We start from the raw sequence: 20,495 nt of genomic DNA, 5'->3' as shown, positions 1-20,495 counted from the left end.
GTAAACTATGTAATATAATAGAAATGATTACGTTGCTTTTATATTGCTTCTCCATAGAACCTTTTACAGCCAATGTTGAAACCAAAAGCAACACGAAACACCTCGAGGTGGCGGACTGAAGCTACGCCTCAAAAATGTCCTCCAGCTGTGCTGATAGGTGCCAGAATCGAAATGGCACACTTGTAATCTGGGATTCTAAGGTCCAGCGGGCGCCAGTATTTGCAATGCTTATCAGAGAATGGGAGAAAATGTGGCTCATAGTTTTATTTCCCTTCTGCTGACCTTCTCATCTGTCACATCTGCTGCACCGCTCCTCAGACTCCGCTAGGCTAGCAGGCGGCTATCTACTTAGCCACATTGCCAATTCGGTTACAGATAATGATGCAAAACAGCTGGATTACAGTTACATTCGCTATGTTATTAGATGAAAACGAGAATAACAACAAACAACAATAGCTTTAGCGTTAACTAATGTGGCCAGAGAATTATTATCTTATTTATATACACCTTCATATTTTTCTGTTACAATTCCACATTTACCGGTTCTATCATGGTCATCTTTTGTTCCTTCTGTAAATCGTGCACAATTGTTGTCCAGCTTAAAAGACATTTTTGAAGACAGCAGCTGTATTTGAATCTTTTCATGGACATTAATAACAACGTGTCAAGTTGTACATAGATAATGATGTTTGTTGTTGTGAGAGTTTCCTGAAAGATTTCAGGCAGTGTGTGTTTTAGGTGCCCAGAAAACTGGGCTGCAGGTTCCAACCGAAGGTCGTTGCTTTTGAATTTCCTTTTCATCAGCGTGAAAGCGGAGTGCCCTCGGGGTGCTTCTGCCACCTCCTTAAGAGTGTCCAAGCTCCCCTCCCACAAACGGTCCATCACATCACAGCCTGTCGAGTGTCACTCGCAATGACGTGTGCTAGAATCATATCCCGGCAAAGCATTTCATCATTCTTAGCTCCACCTCGTCACATTGTCATGCTCAAGCAGCGCTTGTTGGCACCACACCGAGGTTTCTCATGTCGACAGCCTTTTAGTTTGATTGCGAGACCCTAAGCTCTAGAGCTCACCAGTTAAATACCGGCCGGCGTGCATCACATGTCCCAGCTGTCTAAAAGCACCACCGCCAAGAACAAAAATGTGTGTAAGCTGGGATGCTTTCAACCCGGTTTCCATCTGTTCTTGACCACTATCGTCTTAAAACCGCTTCTCTAAAAGGATATTTCAGGGTTTACTTTGATCCTCTTGTGAACTTGCTATGGGATTCTTCTCAGTCAGAGATGTCAACTGCCTAAATCCGAAGAAAACAACCAAACGATAATTTCACAAAGGCACCTGCAGAAATGGATTTCGACAGTTTCTCAATTCCACGAGCGTTAATGGCAGAGCTGAAGAACTCCAGTGCCGCACATAGAGGGCGAAAACAATTCCGTGCTTTGCCATTATCACTTTCCGTTACCCGAGCTCAACCTCACTGACGCAGAAGCCCTTTCATGTGCTTTGATCCTTTGAATAATTATTTGCCGCCACGCTGTAGAAGGAGGGCAGATCGAAGAGGCGCCACGGGAAAGAGGCTGAGAGGAGGACGTGGAACATTTGATATGTGGTGTGGGAGTTTCAACAACCCTGTGTCGTCCGTCCCAGACATTTCCGCTGAATATAAATATTAGAGTAATGTATACAGTGTGGATACTGCTTTGTCAAAAAAGGAAAGCTGGGGGTCGGAGGGGAGTGGGGGGAAGGGGACAAGGGCGAGCCTGGGAGCTTGGCTGTGTCTGCATCCTCTTCTCTCCACCGGGGTCGGAGATGGGTTACCATGACGTTCTTACAGCCCTCCGAAGATACTGGAAGTCGCCCACTGGCTACGTGATCAGAAAGCTAAAAGCTCCCCACGCTTCCACTTAGAACCCAAAGAGTTGGTTGTTGGCCGCCATCGCTCGGACGAACGTTGAGGAACAAACCACGAGCTTCACAATAGCTCAACGGAGGGTGCTGACCCCCAACGCAGTTTTGAGTGATGGGATTGTAAGGGCATCTATTATAAATAATCGATGGCTTCCACATGTCTGTTTGATAACGTTGTTAAGATGGACTTTTATGACCCCACTCGATAAGAACATTGATTTATTGACGGTCTAAAGAAGAATGGGCCGAGACCATCATCTCTCGTTCACTCCATCTGAACGTAACATATCAGACACGGCGTGTAAAAGCAATAACATTAATAACAGGGAGAGGGATTGTCTCTATAAACGCAGAGATGGATGAGGACGTGTGTGTGTGTGTGTGTGTGTGTGTGTGTGTTAATAGCAGGTTGGTCATAGTGGGTCGTCGTGGCGCAGGGGGTTAGAGAAGGTGTGCTGGGAAGCACAAGGTCGGTGGTTTGAATCCAGGCTGTTCCATGTCGAAGTGTCCCTGAGCAAGACACCTAACCCCTAATTAGGGCAAAAAAAATGTGAAAAATCCACGGGTGCTAAATGACCTGTAATGTAATTGAGTCTAGCCACAGGAGTGTATCATCAGTGTGGTCACACACACACCGTTTGTACATCTGACTCACGGCCGCTCAGCCTGCCCTGGTGTTAATCACCTCCAGCATCGTTTTGCACTATGGAATCTATAAAAAAGACATAGCTGATATGCCGTAACCTTTAAAAAGATTGTATTTTTAGGTCGCCAAGGAATGAATATTACATCGGAATTCGTATAAACTTCACTTCAGCAAGAGGTTTGTCTCCACTTCATCCCGTGCTCACTCAGATCAGTAATATTTTTGTGGAGTCCCTGAGAAGAAGCAGCATCAGCCACCACGCAGGTTCTATGGCCTTCCCATCCCTGACTTCCTCCTCCCTGTCCTTCCTCCAACATCATCTCCGAAATCACCGGCCTTTGTTTCCACCTCTATTATGGATCATTTTTTATTTTTTGTTGACTTTTCCCATGTTTTCTGATTTCATTGAGGACTAATTGTCCTTTGTGAGAATGTCCCCCCTCCCTTTCCATGGTCTTGTTGAGTCCCACCCGTCCTTTCCCTGGTGTGGCCAGTCCAAATAACCGCCCCATCAAAAATCTCTCTTCAGATCCACTATCAGAGTTTTACTGGAAAAAACGCAATATTTGTAGTTAAAAATGTGACTCTGTCTCACTAACATTCTTTAATAGTGGTGTGGAGTCTAAGCATAGATAGATCTGTACATAGATCTACAGCCACGTCCGAGGGGGGTGACACGCTTCATTCCGAGCACATCTGGCCTCTGGACCTGGCCTCCGCTCGGTGTCCTCTGCGCCGTCCACGGGGGGCCGACCGCTACACTTTAAGAGGCGTCATGACACCGATAGGTCTTTCTGGGAATTCAGTCCTCTGCTCAACCTCTCTCTCGTTCCGCTTGGTGTGAGCGCTCCTATCATAGTTAGTTAGTGCCCCTAAACTATCCTGCTGTCATCTTTAGTTACTTGAGGTTCCCTTTGCCCTCTCTTCTTTTAGAGTAAGAAGCCTTCTTTGCTCTGTAATGTAACGTCTCCCTCAGCAGGAACCCCTCTCATACCAGTTCCCTCCCAGTGCTCAAGCTCTTCTTTTGTCTCTCATTCATGCGCCAGCTTCATATGGACGGGATGATTGCACGGGACCTAGGAGGTCCACGGGGACAGACTCAGCCACAAGCCAGCCGGGGCATGGTTACCATCGTGTTGAGTGATTTGACTCTGGACAGGCGGGCCCCCTTTATGCACCGCAGTGATCACAGTTCAGTGTCATTCACACACTACATCTTCTTAGTCCGTGCCGCGTTTGTGTTTTGTTGCACTGTTGTGGATATTGCATTCGTCAGGAAGCAGAAAAAAGGAGGTAGAAACGAGAAGGTTTATCTGCTCTGGGGAGCTGCTGTTGGCACCCAGGATCTCCAATCCTTTTACAGTGTGCATAGAGAATTCCTGCCATTGATGATGATAATGGAACAGCAGAGTGAAAGAGACAAATACACACTGAGATTGAGATGGGGGTATGATTGATTCAGAAAACCCTTTTTTTCTCATTTGCTGAAATGTGAAGGAAAATACTACAGGCCCCGCAGTAACTGTCATCCAGTGGAGTTATTTCAACTCGATTTGTTGCTTATCTGTGACTATTTTAGCTCTTTGCATATTGGATAATGCCGTCCCTCCTTCAACACGTTTCTCTCATCAACTCAAGTGACCCGACGAGATGCTCCGTCCTTGGATGAATTAATATGGAACTTCTTTTTTAAATTTTTTTTTAGAGAGTCTCTGAAATGGAGGGTGTGGGGGTGGTTTCCTCGGTTGCATAGCAACACTCGTAGAGATACCTGTTTCGTCTTCAAAAGCCAAATCTTAGGGTTCTTAAAGCAGCCAGGGGGGGGGATCTGGTGTGGAAGTGAGCTCAGCTGGATTAGAAGTTTTGCTGTGCGCCGTATTGAAGCTGAATCTGTGTAGTACCTGTTGTCCTACAACTGAACATTGACGTGTTAACCAGTGGCGTTTTCTTGCAGAGGCCAAGGGAAGCCAGGCTTCCTCCCTTTTTTCAGAATATAACTTATTTAATCATCATTAATGATTAGTGATTTAATAAAAAAACGTTTTAACAGTTTATTTGTTGCGTCTGTCGTCTCCTCCTCGTCCCTCTTCATTCGTTATTGAGCCTTTTATGACGTGTAAAACAGCGCCCCTCTAAATGAGCGTGGAAACATGGTCCTACTCTGTGGTCTCAGACAAGTTGCAGTTGTGTCCGTTAGGAAGCCAAGCCGAGTTGGCCTCCCTTGATGAAAACGAAAAAGAATGATTAACCAATCAGGTGCTGCTGCTTGAGTCTCTGCACCGTGAACTTACTCATCTTCTGTGTGTGTTTTGTGACTCGACCTCGTATTAGATTCATCTCTCGTGTCTTTCTCATTATTCTAACGGCCTCTCTGCTCGAGCGTAATCTGACTTAGTGGCTGACAGAATGTTGATTTGCAAACATTGCAGTTTCCCTATTATTGATTTTGGAAACCCCCTACACAATCCAATCAGATTGTTTTGTCAGATTCTTAATGTCCTGAATGGCACCCATCCTTTGGCACCCAACCTGCCAAAGACTATGATGGTGCACTTCTACACGGCCATCATTGAGTCCTCCATCGCCGTCTGGTAGTCTGCTTCCATCTGGCGGGAGGCTGAGGTCCATCAGGACTAAGACCACTTTCTTCCCGTCGGCAGTCGGGCTCATCAACCCACTGACTGACTGACATCCCACCGGTTACTCACACTCCACATGCACAAACACTTTCTGCTTTATTTTTAATAATAATAATGATGATGTCTTGGCTGTCTGATGTTATACACCAACCGCCAAGTCCTTGTATGTCTGACATATTTTGGTAAAAACTGTTCCTGATTATTGCAGCTTTAAATGATGTAGCCTTGTTTTAAGTTTAAGAGTTGGTTGAACTGACGAGCCTCCAAAGAACCGGTTTGCTTTTCCACAGGCTAAAGAGGCAGCGCACTGAGCGCAGAGTCCTACGTCTCATCTTTCCCAGCAACGTTAGCGCGGCGGCGCCAAACACAAACACATCATCAACAATGGCGGACGTTGCTTTGCTATTGATGTTCATGGCTTTGCGGACCGACCTCGACATCCAAACACGGCGGATCAAACGTGTTCGCGCGGCTCGCCTTTTTGCCTAGTAGCGTCCATTGTGTTGTTGTTAGCTCGATTAGCTTCTATCGAAAAATGGCGGATCGCAAAGTTTCTCTCGTCTTGTTGGTCACGGTAACCCCGCCCCCAGCCGCTGACGTAAGCGGTTCTTACTTCCAGACCAGCAATGATATGATGCTTTTACTGGGTTAGGGTTAGGGGGTCGGTCGGTCTCGTGTATGTTTTGCACTTGGCCGCTATAAGCAGGGAGTTGTTGTGATGAGGGGAATTGGATGCACCTCTCCTCGTCTTCCTCAGTGTTTTTCTTTTAAAGGCAGTCTGTCGGTGCAAAACCAGTAGGTAGAAGGTACGGTGCAGTGCTGGACTGGTCAGCGCTTTGTTCATCTTTTTGTCCGGATTGCTTTTGTGACATTTTCGCTGGCTACCTTGACGTTCTCCTCTCCTCTTGTGCGACCAAAAGGTCTGCCACACGTTTTGCAGAGAGATAAAACCCGCTCTGCTTTTTTTCACATCACAGCTGTTAATCTCTTCCTGGAGACGTCAACTTTTAAGACTCAATTGATGCCAACTCATGGCCTTTTTCTGCATCAAAGTCACGTTCTTGAATATAACCTGATGTCATATAACACAAAAAGACAGCTGTGAATGTTTTTCCAAAGTGCAGCCAGATTTTTGGGATTAGCATTAGCAGTTCTCCGGAGAGCACTGCTAGCAGCCAGAGAGACAGACAAAGCCAGGGGTAAACCATTAGTGAAATAAGCCTGCCCCCCCTACACAGTCCAACGGCACCACGGGAAAAGCAATTTGTTCCGGTTATCAAACGTGGCCGCCTTCACGCACTGCGCTTTACATTAACAGGCGATTGTTCTAAGAAAGTAGGACGAGTTTGTCCAGCAGCTCTGGTCTGGTCCTGAGGCTGTTTCTGTCTTTTGTAGCTTCCTACATATTCTGTTTATCATGCATGCTGTCCTACAGTCCCTGTGTGTGACCGTATTCAAACCTTCACAGGCCTGAAGCCAGTGTTGCCAGCTGATTGCTGGTATCATGGATGTTTGATGACTCTCCGGTGCGACTGGCAGTGGGAAAAAGACGCCAGCCGTCACCTTTCCTCCGGCTAATCACTGCGTCACTTCTCACACCCGAACGCGTGAGAGTGAGTGATGCCGCTCACGAACCTCATGATGACGGGCTTGTTAAGTATAGCCCCCGCTGCTACAGCTGGGTGCAGTTTTGGAGTGTGTTGACTGTGGATGATATATGTGTGCGTCCTCCTTTTCCCATGACCAGCACACTGACTCGAGTCCCTCGTGTTCTTCCTCTCCAGCCCCGCTTTGCATGCCTGCTTTTAAAACCCTCTGTAAGAAGGCTCATGCTTGACCAGGGCAGCCAAAAGAGGCCTCTGGGTTTCTCCCTGCAGACTCCAAGTGGGTTGTGCCACCTTCCTCCTGACTCTTTTCTTTGTGGTGCATTTCAACGTTATTAAGGGAGGCTGGGGGGGTTCTACCACATTAAGCACATGACTTTGGGCTGTCGAGACGCTTTTCCTGAAGACTAACCGATTCGTTTTTGAGAGCTAGAGAGATCAGAGCCAAGTCCCCAACCTGTGACGATATCATGTGTCACATTTCTAGCTGCTGCACTGACGAGGACTTTCTGTGGAGCACAAGGAACGTTTTGTTCCTGTTTCTTTGTGATCAGGGGGAAGTTATGCACCCCTCCGTTTGTGTAAGGGAGCGGGTAGCTCCACAAAAGCAGCCTTGTGCTACTTTTCAAAGGAGCATGTTTGATGACTTTGGTTACTGACATTCATTAAAATATATATCAAATCGATAACAAGAAATGACCTATCCCTTAAAATATGCATCCGGTGTGAAATGACCTGCTTTAAAACAAGCTCCAACTCTGCAGTACACATTGTATTACCTTTGAAACACTGTTTAAGTACATCAGGGCACCACGTGTTATACGTGTACTGTACCAGTGCCTGCTAGTTCTCCAGCTTTCTAACTTCTATAAAAAGATGCTGTTAAATGTTCTTAGCAGAGGTGTTAGTGCAGCCAACTAATTTCACTTTGAGACGTTCGCTTTTATTTGTGTGTGTTCGTATTCACGTCCTTAGATCTGTGAGCTGTTGTGTGTGTATTCAATGTCCTCCCACACATCTGGCTGTGTCTCCTCCACCACTTTGTTGGTGTTTGTCTGGGGGCCAGAGGGTTGGTCGCCCCCGAGGCCACTAGGGGCTCTTTCCCAGGACCGACTGCAGCAACTCTCCCACAGCTTCCACAATACCAAACACTGCGATGGAATGTGTTGATTTATAATTTTCTCCTCTCTGGAAACTTTTTTTTTTTACCGCTAAATAATGACAATTGCCCACGACGATCAAGAGCTTAAAGTTGAGTTCACGAGCAGCAATATTAAAGCAAAGCTCCAACTCCCCATCCAGTGGGATCCTTGAACCAGTCTTAACTACGGAGGGCTAATGACTGAACCTTACTGCCGGGAGGACATTGTTTCACACTGGCTGTTCCAAGTCCAATCTGTCAGGGGGGTGAGCCCATAATGAGGTTGCCTGCTTGTCACATTACTCATCTCTGCCTGCCAGCACAACCTCTCGGCTCGCACAGTCCATGTTCTTAGTTTGTTTGCTCTGGCAAAGCTAGAGGCCTGAAGGAACCGAAGAGCAGGCCTCGTAAATCCGCACTCTAATTGCCTGCAACTGCCTCGGCCCAGTCCATATGCGCATGGATCCATTTGGCAGAGGAAAGACAAAAGACGATACAAATGAGACTTATTACACGCTGCAAGTATTCTTTCTGCTGCACATGGTACATCTGTAACAGCAATTTATTTCACCTGTTGAAGGAACACAGCCAAGCGCCAACCTGCGGTTCTGAGGAGTGAAGCCAGCGGGAGTATAATTGTATAGACGTCTATGAGAAAAGGAGCTTGATGTGTTACCTCGGGAAACATTTCAAATAGGAGTTTAAAGTCTCAGTTCAAGTCTTTTCAATACCAATAACAGAACCCTAAACCGAAGTAGGCCTTGGGCGGGGGCTTACTGTGATTGACAGGTCTTACAGGACAGGAATCATTGCAACCAATCTGTCGCACTTCACCCAAGATCAGCAAGGACGAGAGCAGAGTAAACTGCTTTGGTTCATCTTGATGATGTATTCTAGGATCATTGGACATCTGCTGATCCGACCTTTTCTAAAGGAGTTGTGAGTATAAAGTGAACTCACACTCACACACAGAAAACTGCAAGGCTGTTACGTCCCCTGTTCTGTGTATAGGTATGTGTTCTGTTTTGTGTGTGTGTGTGTGTGTGTGTGTGTGTGTGTGTTCATACAGGTGGTACTGATCATCCATGATCTCCGTTCATCTTGGCTCCACCCACTCTCGTTACCCGGTTCAGCTGTTTCCACTCATCTCCAATCCCATCATGCCCTTCTGTCAGTATATGTACCCCTGTGTTTGTTTCACCCAAGGAGGGTGTCACTCCGGTTGTGTGTATGGAGTGCTGGTGTATGGTAGTTATTTAGTTCTGGTGATGTGGTGTACTGTGTATTCAATTAATTGTGTTTTTTTCTTTGTTATTTTTCTTACAGGGGGATGAGGAGTAGTTTAGCCCTGCTCCGGAGTTTACATACCTGCACGTAGGGTTACTCTCCTGTCTAACAACACTAGCTACACCTGGCTGGGCCACCTACTGTAAGTTTGGTTAGGGCGCCTTGTTAGTGTGCCAGTTAGTGGTTTTCGTTGGGAGATAGGACAGGTAAGGGGGTGGGAGGCATTTTGTTCTTTTCTTTGCTTTGGTACCGCCAGCCCTCCTCATTTCCCCTGTTAACAGCGCTTAAATAAAAGCCTGCTTACCCTAACTTCAGGTATTGTTGTTTTCTTGCACCTACGACGCCATACCCGTTTACTGGTCACAGGACGTCCTCGGCAGTGGCGTGAATCCCACTCCCCTCCTGGGGAGTCAGAACGTAACAAGTGGGGGCTCGTCCGGGATTCTCGCTCTGCTGCTTGGGTGTCCCTGTGGTCGGTATCTGTGGTGTGGTACACGTGTGGGTGAGGACTAGCTTGTTGTGGTTGTTGTATACGTGTTCCTGATTGTTGAGTTTGATGGTTGTATTTGGTGTGTCTTTGTGTTTATGTAGTTAGTTGACTCGTGGCATACAGCATGGCATCAGGGGCAGTTGATTTGTTTATTGCGGACCCTTCTCTTGAGGGGCTGTTGAAGCTTACTAAGGTAGACCTGTTGGCTGTCGCGGCAAATTATGGCATCACCACAACCAAACAATCACTCAAACCCGTAATCGTTGCAACCATATCACAGCATTTATTGGCTCAAGGTGTTGTTGCCTCACAGGAGGAAGAGGACAAGGATGAGGAAGGGTTGGAAAGGGTGGAGGTTCCGCCGGGCTTCTCGCCTATACGGCCCGAGGGTGGTGTGGGGGTTGAGTCCCGGGTGCCTCTAACCCTGCCCAAGTTTCAGCCGTCTCCTGAAGAGTCTGGTAGATCAGTGGAGACCGCTAGGCTCCGGCTTCGGGTAGCCCGTCTTGAAGCTGATCTTAGGGATAAGGCAGAAAGGAGACAACAGGAGTATGAACTAGAACTGCGTAAATTGGACATCAAGAGGCTGGAAGTGGAGACCAGCAAAGAGATCAGGAAAATGGAGATACAGGCAGAGACTGAGGTTAAGATACAGATACGGCAGCTGGAGCTAGCTGCTGGTGTATCCTCCTCCCCACCAGTTGGTAGAGAGGGACCTTTTGATGTTGGGAGAAACATAGCTATCGTACCTCCATTCCGTGAGTCAGAGGTGGACTCTTATTTTTCCGCCTTCGAGCGAGTAGCAGGGGCACTTCACTGGCCTAAAGAGGTCTGGCCTTTGCTACTCCAGTGCAAGCTGACAGGGAAGGCGCAGGAGGTTGTGGCGTCTCTGTCCCTGGAAGAAAGTGGACAGTATGACCTGGTGAAAGCTGCTGTTCTCAGAGCTTACGAATTGGTTCCAGAGGCCTACAGGCAGCGCTTCCGGTACCATAGGAAAAGCAGTAATAAAACTTTTGTAGAGTTTGCTAGGGATAAAGAGTCTCTGTTCGATCGCTGGTGTGCTGCTAGCAAAGCCTCTACATACGCTACCCTTAGGGAGTTGACGTTACTGGAGGACTTTAAGAGTCACCTCCCAGACGACATAGTTGTTCACCTGAATGAACAGAAGGTAGCAACAATGGCACATGCAGCGGTCATGGCAGATGAGTACGCTTTGACCCACAAAACCGTGTTTTACCCTAGCATGCCTACCCATGGACCCAGACTGAGTAACTCCCAGGCGGTGAGAACTTCTCCTGCTGCCCAGCCCTTCACTAGGGGACCTAGCAAAGCAGAGAGGGAATGTTTTTATTGTCGGTTGCCAGGCCACCTAATCGCTGACTGTCCTACGCTAAAGGCTAAACCCAAAGGCCCTCTGTCGCCATCACTGAGTAAGGGTGTTGGCTTTGTGGGCCCAAAGAAGCCCTCAGTAGTGTACAGCCCTTTTCTCTCTAAGGGGTGGGTGTCTCTGTGCGATGAAGCGAGCCAGCAACCAATAACAATACTGCGTGACACAGGGGCTGCTCAGTCTATCATTGTATCTACATCGCTACCCTGGTCTGAGAAGTCATATTGTGGATCACATGTTTTATTGACAGGAATTGAGTTGGGAACAATATCTGTGCCGTTGCACTGGGTTTACCTGTCGTCATCTATCGTCTCTGGCCGTGTCCGTGTGGGTGTGGTCCCACGGTTGCCCGTAGATGGGGTGTCGTTTCTACTGGGGAACGACATAGCAGGGGGCAGAGTGGTCCCGGTCCCAGAGGTTGTGGACAACCCAGATCCCGCCTACACTGGAATGGAGACAGACAGGTCAGTGTTTCCTGCGTGTGTTGTGACACGTGCGCAGGAAAGAACAATGAAGAACGTATATGATGTTTCATCCTTATATCAAGCTGTGTGTGATCCAGACCCACTGCCTCCCAACAAAAAGGATAAGTCTCCTCCACCTTCAGTCGAGCGCATACCTGAGGGGAGTGAGTTGGAGTTAGTAGAGTTGGTAGACACCATTACAAAGAGTAAGGTGATTGAGTGTCAGCAAAATGACGAAAGCCTGCAAAAATGTTTTGAGGCGGTAGATAAACCAGTTACCAAGGAATCCAATGTTGCATATGGTTTAGAAAACGGTCTATTAGTAAGGAAATGGACTGCTCAACCTTCAGTGGGTGTCAGCGAGTGTGTTTACCAGGTTGTGTTGCCCACACTGTTTCGTCAGCAGGTGTTGTCGCTGACTCATGACTACACGTGGGCAGGGCACCTGGGCATCCGGAAGACTTATGACCGTGTCCTTAGACACTTCTTTTGGCCTGGTCTGAAAAAGGATGTGATCAGGTACTGCAATGCTTGTAAAATCTGTCAGTTAGCAGGAAAACCAAATCAGGGGGTTCCTCGTGCTCCATTGTTTCCAATACCGGTGGTGGGGGAACCATTTGACAGAGTTTTGATAGACTGTGTAGGCCCTCTCCCAAAAACAAGGGCTGGCAACCAATTCCTGCTAACTATCATGTGTTGTGCGACCAGGTTTCCAGAGGCTATTCCTCTCCGCAAAATCACCACCAAAGCAGTAGTCAAAGGACTCATAAAGTTCTTTACCACTTTTGGGTTACCTAAGGAATTGCAGTCGGACCAGGGGTCAAATTTCACATCATCCTTGTTTGCCTCTGTGATGAGGTCATTAGCAATCACCCACCAAACGTCCAGTGCCTACCACCCTGAAAGTCAGGGGGCGTTAGAGCGATGGCATCAAACATTGAAAGGCATGCTAAAAAAACATTGCTTGTCGGCTCAGACGGACTGGGATGAAGGGCTACCTTTTGTTTTGTTCGCTATCAGGGAAACGACTCAGGAATCAACAGGGTTCAGTCCAAATGACCTGGTGTTTGGTCACACAGTGCGGGGTCCTTTACAAATACTGAAGGAACAATTGTTGGGTGACAAACAACATACCGTGACTAATGTGTTGGACTATGTGGCAAAGACGCGAGAAAGATTGCATCTAGCCTGTGAATTAGCAAAGGAATCTCTTTCGGCCACACAGAAACGGATGAAGTTGAGGTATGACAAAAAGGCAGTGAAGCGTGTGTTCCTCCCTGGAGATCAGGTGCTGGTATTGTTGCCAGTACCTGGTTCATCGCTATCAGCGCAGTACTGTGGTCCATACACTGTGGAAAAGTGTGTTAGTGAGACAAATTACATGGTCAGGACTCCTGAGCGGAGGCACCCTTTACGCCTTTGTCATATAAATATGTTAAAGGAGTACCGAAATGGGGACAAAAACAAACCTGTACATCCAAGTGGGTCCAGCCATAATGTTGCTCAAGGTCCGGTGGCTGGAGTGCTGGTCACAGAGGTTTGTCCTGAGGATGACATGGAGGATGAATTAAGGGAACAGTCTGGTAACGTTTTGACCGGTGAAAGGTTAAACAATTCTGAAATGATCAAAATGTTGCCGTCTATAATGGAGCATTTAGACAAAAAGAAACGGGAAGACCTTGTTTACCTGATCCATGCTTTTCCCAGCCTTTTTCAGGACGTTCCCAGTCGGACAACAGTGTTGGAGCATGACATTGATGTAGAAGACTCCAAGCCCATCAGAATGCATCCCTATCGTGTGAACGCCCGAAAAAGAGAGGAAATGAGGAAAGAAACAGAGTACTTGCGGAAAAACAACATGGCTGTGCCTAGCCGTAGTCCGTGGAGTTCTCCCTGTATTTTGGTGCCCAAGCCGGACGGTACCTCGAGGCTGTGTACGGATTATAGGCGCGTAAACTCCATTACTGTACCTGATTCGTATCCTATGCCCAGAATAGACGACTGCGTCGATACTATAGGTTCCGCAGTTTACGTAAGCAAGCTAGACATGCTAAAGGGTTATTGGCAGGTGCCATTGACCCCCCGTGCCTCCGACATTTCTGCTTTTGTAACTCCAGACAGTTTTCTGCAGTACACCGTAATGGCGTTTGGAATGCGCAATGCGCCCGCCACTTTCCAGCGTCTGGTTAATGTGGTGTTAGCAGACGTGCCCAATTGCACGGCGTATCTAGATGATATTGTGGTACACTCTTCATCGTGGGAAGAGCATGTAGCCACATTAGCGGAAGTGTTCCGCAAGTTAGCAGCAGCTTCCCTAACACTGAACTTAGCAAAATGTGATTTCGGGAAGGCAACAGTGACCTACTTAGGGAAGGAAGTAGGCCAGGGCGAGGTGCGCCCCATAGCTAGAAAAGTAGAAGCTATCGAGTCATTTCCTGTCCCAATTACCAGACGCCAGCTGCGGCGATTTGTTGGTATGGTTGGTTATTACCGTACATTCTGTAAGAATTTCTCTACGGTAATGGCCCCACTCACCTCACTACTGAGTCCGAAAGTGCAATATGCATGGTCGGCAGAGTGCCAACAAGCATTCGAATCGGCTAAAGCTCTTCTTTGTGCCTCCCCAGTTTTAGCAGCTCCTGATTCCAGCAAGCCCTTTAAGCTGGAAGTCGACGCCAGTAGCATGGGTGCAGGAGCAGTTCTGATACAGGAGGATGACAAGGGAATCGATAGGCCCGTTTGTTACTATTCGAAGAAATTCACGCCCTGTCAGACACGATATTCAACAGTCGAACAGGAGACGTTAGCACTACTGTTAGCTTTGCAATTCTTCGAAGTGTATGTTGGGTCTAGCGCCTTACCTGTGACAGTGTACACCGATCATAATCCTCTAGTTTTCCTCGGCAGGATGTATAACAGCAACAGGCGGTTGATGCGGTGGGCGTTGATTGTACAGGGGTACAATTTAACGATCCAGCATATTAAGGGTTCTGACAACGTTGTCGCTGATGCACTCTCGCGAGTCTGGTGAGAGATTTGTTGCCAGGGGTCTCCGTTGATAGGGCACGTGGTGTACTGTCGGTGTGACACTAACTGTATGTTGTGTCATTTTGTGGTGGGCGTGTTACGTCCCCTGTTCTGTGTATAGGTATGTGTTCTGTTTTGTGTGTGTGTGTGTGTGTGTGTGTGTGTGTGTGTTCATACAGGTGGTACTGATCATCCATGATCTCCGTTCATCTTGGCTCCACCCACTCTCGTTACCCGGTTCAGCTGTTTCCACTCATCTCCAATCCCATCATGCCCTTCTGTCAGTATATGTACCCCTGTGTTTGTTTCACCCAAGGAGGGTGTCACTCCGGTTGTGTGTATGGAGTGCTGGTGTATGGTAGTTATTTAGTTCTGGTGATGTGGTGTACTGTGTATTCAATTAATTGTGTTTTTTTCTTTGTTATTTTTCTTACAGGGGGATGAGGAGTAGTTTAGCCCTGCTCCGGAGTTTACATACCTGCACGTAGGGTTACTCTCCTGTCTAACAACACTAGCTACACCTGGCTGGGCCACCTACTGTAAGTTTGGTTAGGGCGCCTTGTTAGTGTGCCAGTTAGTGGTTTTCGTTGGGAGATAGGACAGGTAAGGGGGTGGGAGGCATTTTGTTCTTTTCTTTGCTTTGGTACCGCCAGCCCTCCTCATTTCCCCTGTTAACAGCGCTTAAATAAAAGCCTGCTTACCCTAACTTCAGGTATTGTTGTTTTCTTGCACCTACGACGCCATACCCGTTTACTGGTCACAGGACGTCCTCGGCAGTGGCGTGAATCCCACTCCCCTCCTGGGGAGTCAGAACGTAACAAAGGCATATATGACCTAACATAAACAAAGAACACACAATTGTCCGTCCTTCATTAATGCGCGCGCACACACACACACACAAAGCCACCCATCTGACCACTCAGTGCCTCACGGTGGATTCGGTCCATTACCGCCATCTTGTGTGTCATTAATATGGATGAACCATTGAACACTGCCGAGGCCAATTGGAAATGAAAAGCATTTCTGACATTTTTCAGGTGCATTGTGTGTGATTGCCGGGTATCCTTGTTCACATCATCAATAGTCACCATACGTAACCGTGTGTGTCGTCACTTCACCGACTCGTTTAGCTTTGTGAGCGTGACTTCCGTGATGAAGTACCGTCACTGCCGATCATCCGCTGCTACGTAACGCTCACAGCGAGGTCTTTGTTTCACTGCATGTTTCCTTTCTTACTCTGCGGCTCACGTGACCTTTAATGGTATGATTCACACATCTACTGTGTATGCAGCCCAGTTAGTGAACTGAAGACGCTGGATTAACTTCAGCGGGTAAATCTTCCCCGGGCTCCAGCGGCTTGTAATCAGCCATTCATCCCATCCGTGGGGATTTATGTCCTTGGATTTGCTACACACCGTGAAAATGGCGTTTCTTCATATGTGGAGTTACAAAAGTGTTTTTTAGAATGCAAATTAGAAGCCATTTATTGTCACACATAGAGGAATCTGTCGTAGTAATTAGTTAAACTGTTTTAGTCAGTTGTATTATTCCTTTTTATTTCTTTGTAACTAACTAGTTGGCAATTTTAAAAAAAACCTTTTAATCCAACCATGTATTGTGTGACTGATATCTCTTCACTGCCTGGTTCCCATTCTACTACCAGGGCACAGGAACACCGTTCCTTCACACACTGGTAGACGTAGAGCTCACATGCACGTCTCTGTCCCTCCCAACTCGATCCTAATGGAGAAATGTCACTCAGCAGAGACAACGGTTCCCTTGGTCTGAAGAAGAAGTTAGTTTTTTCAGTCCATTGAGTCTCCACTTCACTCACATTTCCCGCCAGCTGAATAGTTGATTTAACTTTAAACGGAAGTTCAATTGAGCGGCTAATGAGAGTCAGACTTGCAGAAAAGCTCCTTGAAACTGGAGTGACGTACATGGGAATCACTTGGCACAATCTCTGTGCGGCGGCTCACATTTGGTAGAAATTCGAAGCGGTGGAAACGCGCGTGTCTGCACACTTACAGAGATGCGTTACCGCTCGGCTGCCGTGGCTACGGGGATGGACGCGGCGCTGGCACCGCTCGCCGTACTTTCACCGTCTGATGGTCATCCCTTTTTTAAATCCGGGGTAATGTCGTACAGTAATGACACAGCCATGTTTCAGGTAACTTTAGAAATGACGTGATTTGAAAACCACCAACTTTGGAGCCAGTCTGCAGACTTTTTAATAAAGAGTAGAGGATGTACTCCAGGGAATTGAAGAAAACGTCTCAAAAATAATTCTATCAAAAACAGATGGGACTTAGAAAACCACTTGGAAATGATCATGTGGAATGATCTCTCATAACTCACTCAAACTCCTCCTCCGCCATATTTACATATATATATATATAAAAATAAGCTTTTAATAAATGCCATACGGATAAACTAATATAGTCTAATCTGTGAGGGTGGTTTTTGGCCCATGTTGCTATTACCCTAAAAACCCCCATCTTTAAAGCTTTGATACAACACTGTAACAATAAATGATGCTGGATTCTCCTTTGAAGGACTCCCAGTGAGGAACACTGGCTTCCCTCTTATTCCAGCGCCTGTTTATCTCGCTGCCTGATCATTCAAGCCCTCTGCCACCAACAGCAGAAAACCCCACATGTCATCTCCTCATGGCTTCAGCTTTCAGCCTATTCCACTTCCAGCTCCTCTGTCCTCGGCACACTGACGTCTCTCGGGGGGACATTGCCTCTCCGGGGAGAGGTGACACAAGGTTAGCTTTACTGGACCGGAGGTCAACTCATGAATCGGTTTGACCTATTAATAGACACGGAACGCTCCGCAGAACCACAGTTCACACGCATCATTGTTTCATAGCTTTGTGTGCATATGATGATCCAAACAACTGTTTCACTTCCAGCCAAGGGGAGGTGGAGGTGGAGGTGGAGGTCGGGGTGGGACGGGTGGAGCTGAACTCGCTCCAGCCAGTACTGCATGTCAGAAATCGCTGAGACGAGCAGAGATTGCAGTGCAATAATTACAATATTGTACCCAAAAAAATCTGTCCAACTAGGAAGATAGTCCCATAGCATTCAGTCCCCGTGTGTTTGTCCTTGTTTTGTCATCACCAGACAATACTGCTAAACACTCAGTGTTCTCTTTTCCTTGTTTGAATAAGATTACACATATTTTACCCCGGCTGGCCCCTGAGGGCCAGTAGAGAGAATGCAGGTTCAAGACATTTCTACATCGGGTTGATTGGGTTAAATGGAGACTGGTAAATCCCACTGAGGGTGTCGTTCTCATCTGCTCCCGTATAGCACAGCGACAACAATCTCCCTTTTGCTAAAATATATGTGATTCACTGCATGCAAAATTGATTTCTTGAACTATTTCTGCATTTGTAGTCCTGCGCAGAGGGGACATGTTTAATGCATTAGTCTCCCCCGGGGTTAGCTTTAGCTAAAGTTCTATCGCTCCTCAGAAGTTCTTCTTATTCTCGCTCAGTGTCTCGGTGGTCGTGGCACCGAGCGGCATCTCTTTTGGCCCGACACCAGACGCCGTTTACCGCGACCCAATCAGGGGCAGATGGGCACAGATCGAGGGCCAACACAGGGAGCCGCTCTGGAGCTCCAGACCCTGTTTGACTGTCTGTGTTTTAATGAGGTGCAGCTTGTGTGTGTGTGTTAAGAGCTGGAACTCAGCATTTCACTGGGAATATGGCAGTGACTCGTGCATGTAGACATTCTGTGTGAGTACGAGTTTAGCACGCTCAGCATGTGCCAGCGGTCTCAGTTGCCTTCACACAGCCGTGAGGTTTCTTTACATGTGGCATATGATGTGAGCCTCTGACAGCAGACTGTCTTTGCCACATACAATAATGTGAATGTATCACATCGGGCTTTGATGACGCACAAACTTCCTCAATGTTGGAAAATCACAATCGAGATGCTTGTGCATGGAATGGGAACTTACAGTTCATCGTTGGGCTGAACTGCCTTCATCCAAAGCTCCTGCTCGAGGTTAGTCTGATTGGCGCTACAGAGAAAAGAATGATACGCAGTATTCAGTGGTTTTTTAGAGACCAACAAATTGTGTCCTACTCTGCGACAGTCGTACCATTGGAGGATTCACTATTCAAGACTTTGTGTAAAGTTTGTGTACTTGTTGTACTTGCTGGTCAGGGCTCGGTAGAGTTTCATCGGTTTTAATAACCTGATCTTTCACGGGAACACGTGTTCCCCACTCCGACATTAGCTGCCCGTTACATTTCACTCAATGAAGGAGTTGCTTCTGTTTTACAAGTACATTTAAATCTTCATTACTTCATTATATAGCATGCAAACACAACAGCATAACTAAACCAACTCACTGCGCCAAGCGTTTCCACTCAACCTGAATCTTGTGTTTGCACATTCGTTCAGGAAATAAATGGCTCTGCTTTACGTTGATTGTGTACATCTTCTTAAATGTCATTCGACAGAGTACAATTACATCCAAAATATGTACAATGAATAATTGCCTGCTTCTTAGTGCCGCTTCATATCTCTCCCATCAAATATGTTGCAGAGTCACACTGTGGGTACAAACCCAAGGGCTGGATCAATAGCACATTGTTACTATGGAGACAGTATTAAAGAACAGTCCCACCTGAGGAGGACTAACGTATTGTGTGTGTGTTCATGTCTCTGCAACAATCGCCACTAGCTCTGACATGCTCTTTGCTTCCTCGAGTGTTCTGCAGTCACATAATGTGTATTGTAACTCATCCCGTCTGTTGCCTTGTGTAATAGGCGTTACATAACGAAGGCAACACAAAAATAGCAGTCCATTGTTTGGCTGATGGGCACCAGGAGGAACTCTTCATTTGCAATGAGTTTAACTACAGTCAGAATCATTTCCCTGTTCAACCAGATACCATTACGTAAGATAGAGCCCACCCCCGTCCCCCACACCCCCTCCGTCTGTGTGCCATGTTTAGGTATCATATTTTAATGAACGGCATGATTTAGGGAAGGCTCGTCTGGGCAGATGTGACGGTGTCCTTGAGGCATAACCGGCATTCCTGATAAAACAACGGGGGGGGGGTCTCGTCGGTAACAACGTGGCACTAATATTTGCCTTTGGGCTTGATGATGAACTAAAATAGATCCTGCTGGCAGAGGGAGTGTCATTCAGCACCAACTGTGGAGGGAAGGAAACAAATGAATTTGAATGGTGGCTGAGGGAAAAGTACAATATGCTGCCCATCCTTCCACTGGGGGGGGGGGTTATTGGTGGGCCAGAGTACACTGTGTGACACACGTTCCTTGGTCCTCAGAAGTGTGATCAGAAACCCTGCCTTATCTTATTAGAACACTAGTGAGGGAGATGCTTTTCATATTTCCACCAAGGTCCAGGTCCAAGTCTATTTGTTCCCCGTGCCGCTCCATCAGGGAAGAAATGAGGTTACTAAGACTAAATCTGTCTGGTGTAGATCTCCTCAAAGCCAATTCAGCTCTGTCTCAACGTGCAAAAATATACCATGCTACATCCATATGCTATTTTTCTCCGTAATAATACAAAAGTCTTCATTTTGTCCTGTTGTGATTCAGGAAGAAATTCTGGATGCTGTTGTACATGATCCCAGTAGCTTTTGTTACCACTCCGGAGAAGCGTACTTCCACTCCTTTATATTGATGATATTGTTTGATTTACGGCCTTGGTTTCCTGTCAGACGGCATCCTTTGTGGTCTAACGGCATAATTCTTCCCATCGCAGCTTGGTCATCAAAGTTTGAATCGAGAGTTCCTGCTTCATTCTGTCTGGCCCTGGACAGATCTAGGGCGTTGTCATGGTAACATCCTTCAGTACAGGATGTGACACCTATGACCTTGTGGGATGTCGTTATCAGCGCTACAGTGAAGCC

At 47.0% G+C, this 20,495-nt stretch overlaps 2 protein-coding genes across 16 annotated transcripts in view; one reads left to right on the top strand and one right to left on the bottom strand.

Moving 5' to 3' along the window:
* Positions 1–20,495, top strand: part of peak1 (pseudopodium-enriched atypical kinase 1) — a 63,336-nt gene that overhangs the window by 19,735 nt on the left and 23,106 nt on the right. The gene's annotated exons all lie outside the window — the stretch shown is intronic.
* On the bottom strand, positions 9,975–14,814 carry LOC144383753 (uncharacterized). 13 transcript variants are annotated; one of them, XR_013451182.1, is made up of 10 exons: positions 14,425–14,814; positions 14,099–14,264; positions 13,251–13,354; positions 13,033–13,107; positions 12,874–12,912; positions 11,937–12,062; positions 11,394–11,718; positions 10,964–11,034; positions 10,462–10,607; positions 9,975–10,229 (listed from the first exon to the last, which is right to left on the bottom strand). XR_013451182.1 is itself a non-coding variant. In XM_078082955.1 (5 exons), exons 1-5 carry the CDS (start codon positions 14,445–14,447, stop codon positions 10,534–10,536), a joined length of 480 nt encoding a protein of 159 aa, XP_077939081.1. In that variant the 5' UTR covers positions 14,448–14,809; the 3' UTR covers positions 10,356–10,533. The 13 variants fall into 13 exon arrangements, 1 of the variants encoding a protein (XP_077939081.1); XR_013451180.1 differs by lacking the exon at positions 10,964–11,034; XR_013451181.1 differs by lacking the exon at positions 10,964–11,034 and having other exon boundaries at positions 9,975–10,224.

Source organism: Gasterosteus aculeatus, chromosome X (genome assembly GCF_964276395.1).
Source record: "Gasterosteus aculeatus chromosome X, fGasAcu3.hap1.1, whole genome shotgun sequence".
NCBI classification, from domain to species: Eukaryota; Metazoa; Chordata; class Actinopteri; order Perciformes; family Gasterosteidae; genus Gasterosteus; species Gasterosteus aculeatus.
Note: the sequence above shows the minus strand (reverse complement) of the source record. Positions and strands in the feature narration are given on the sequence as shown.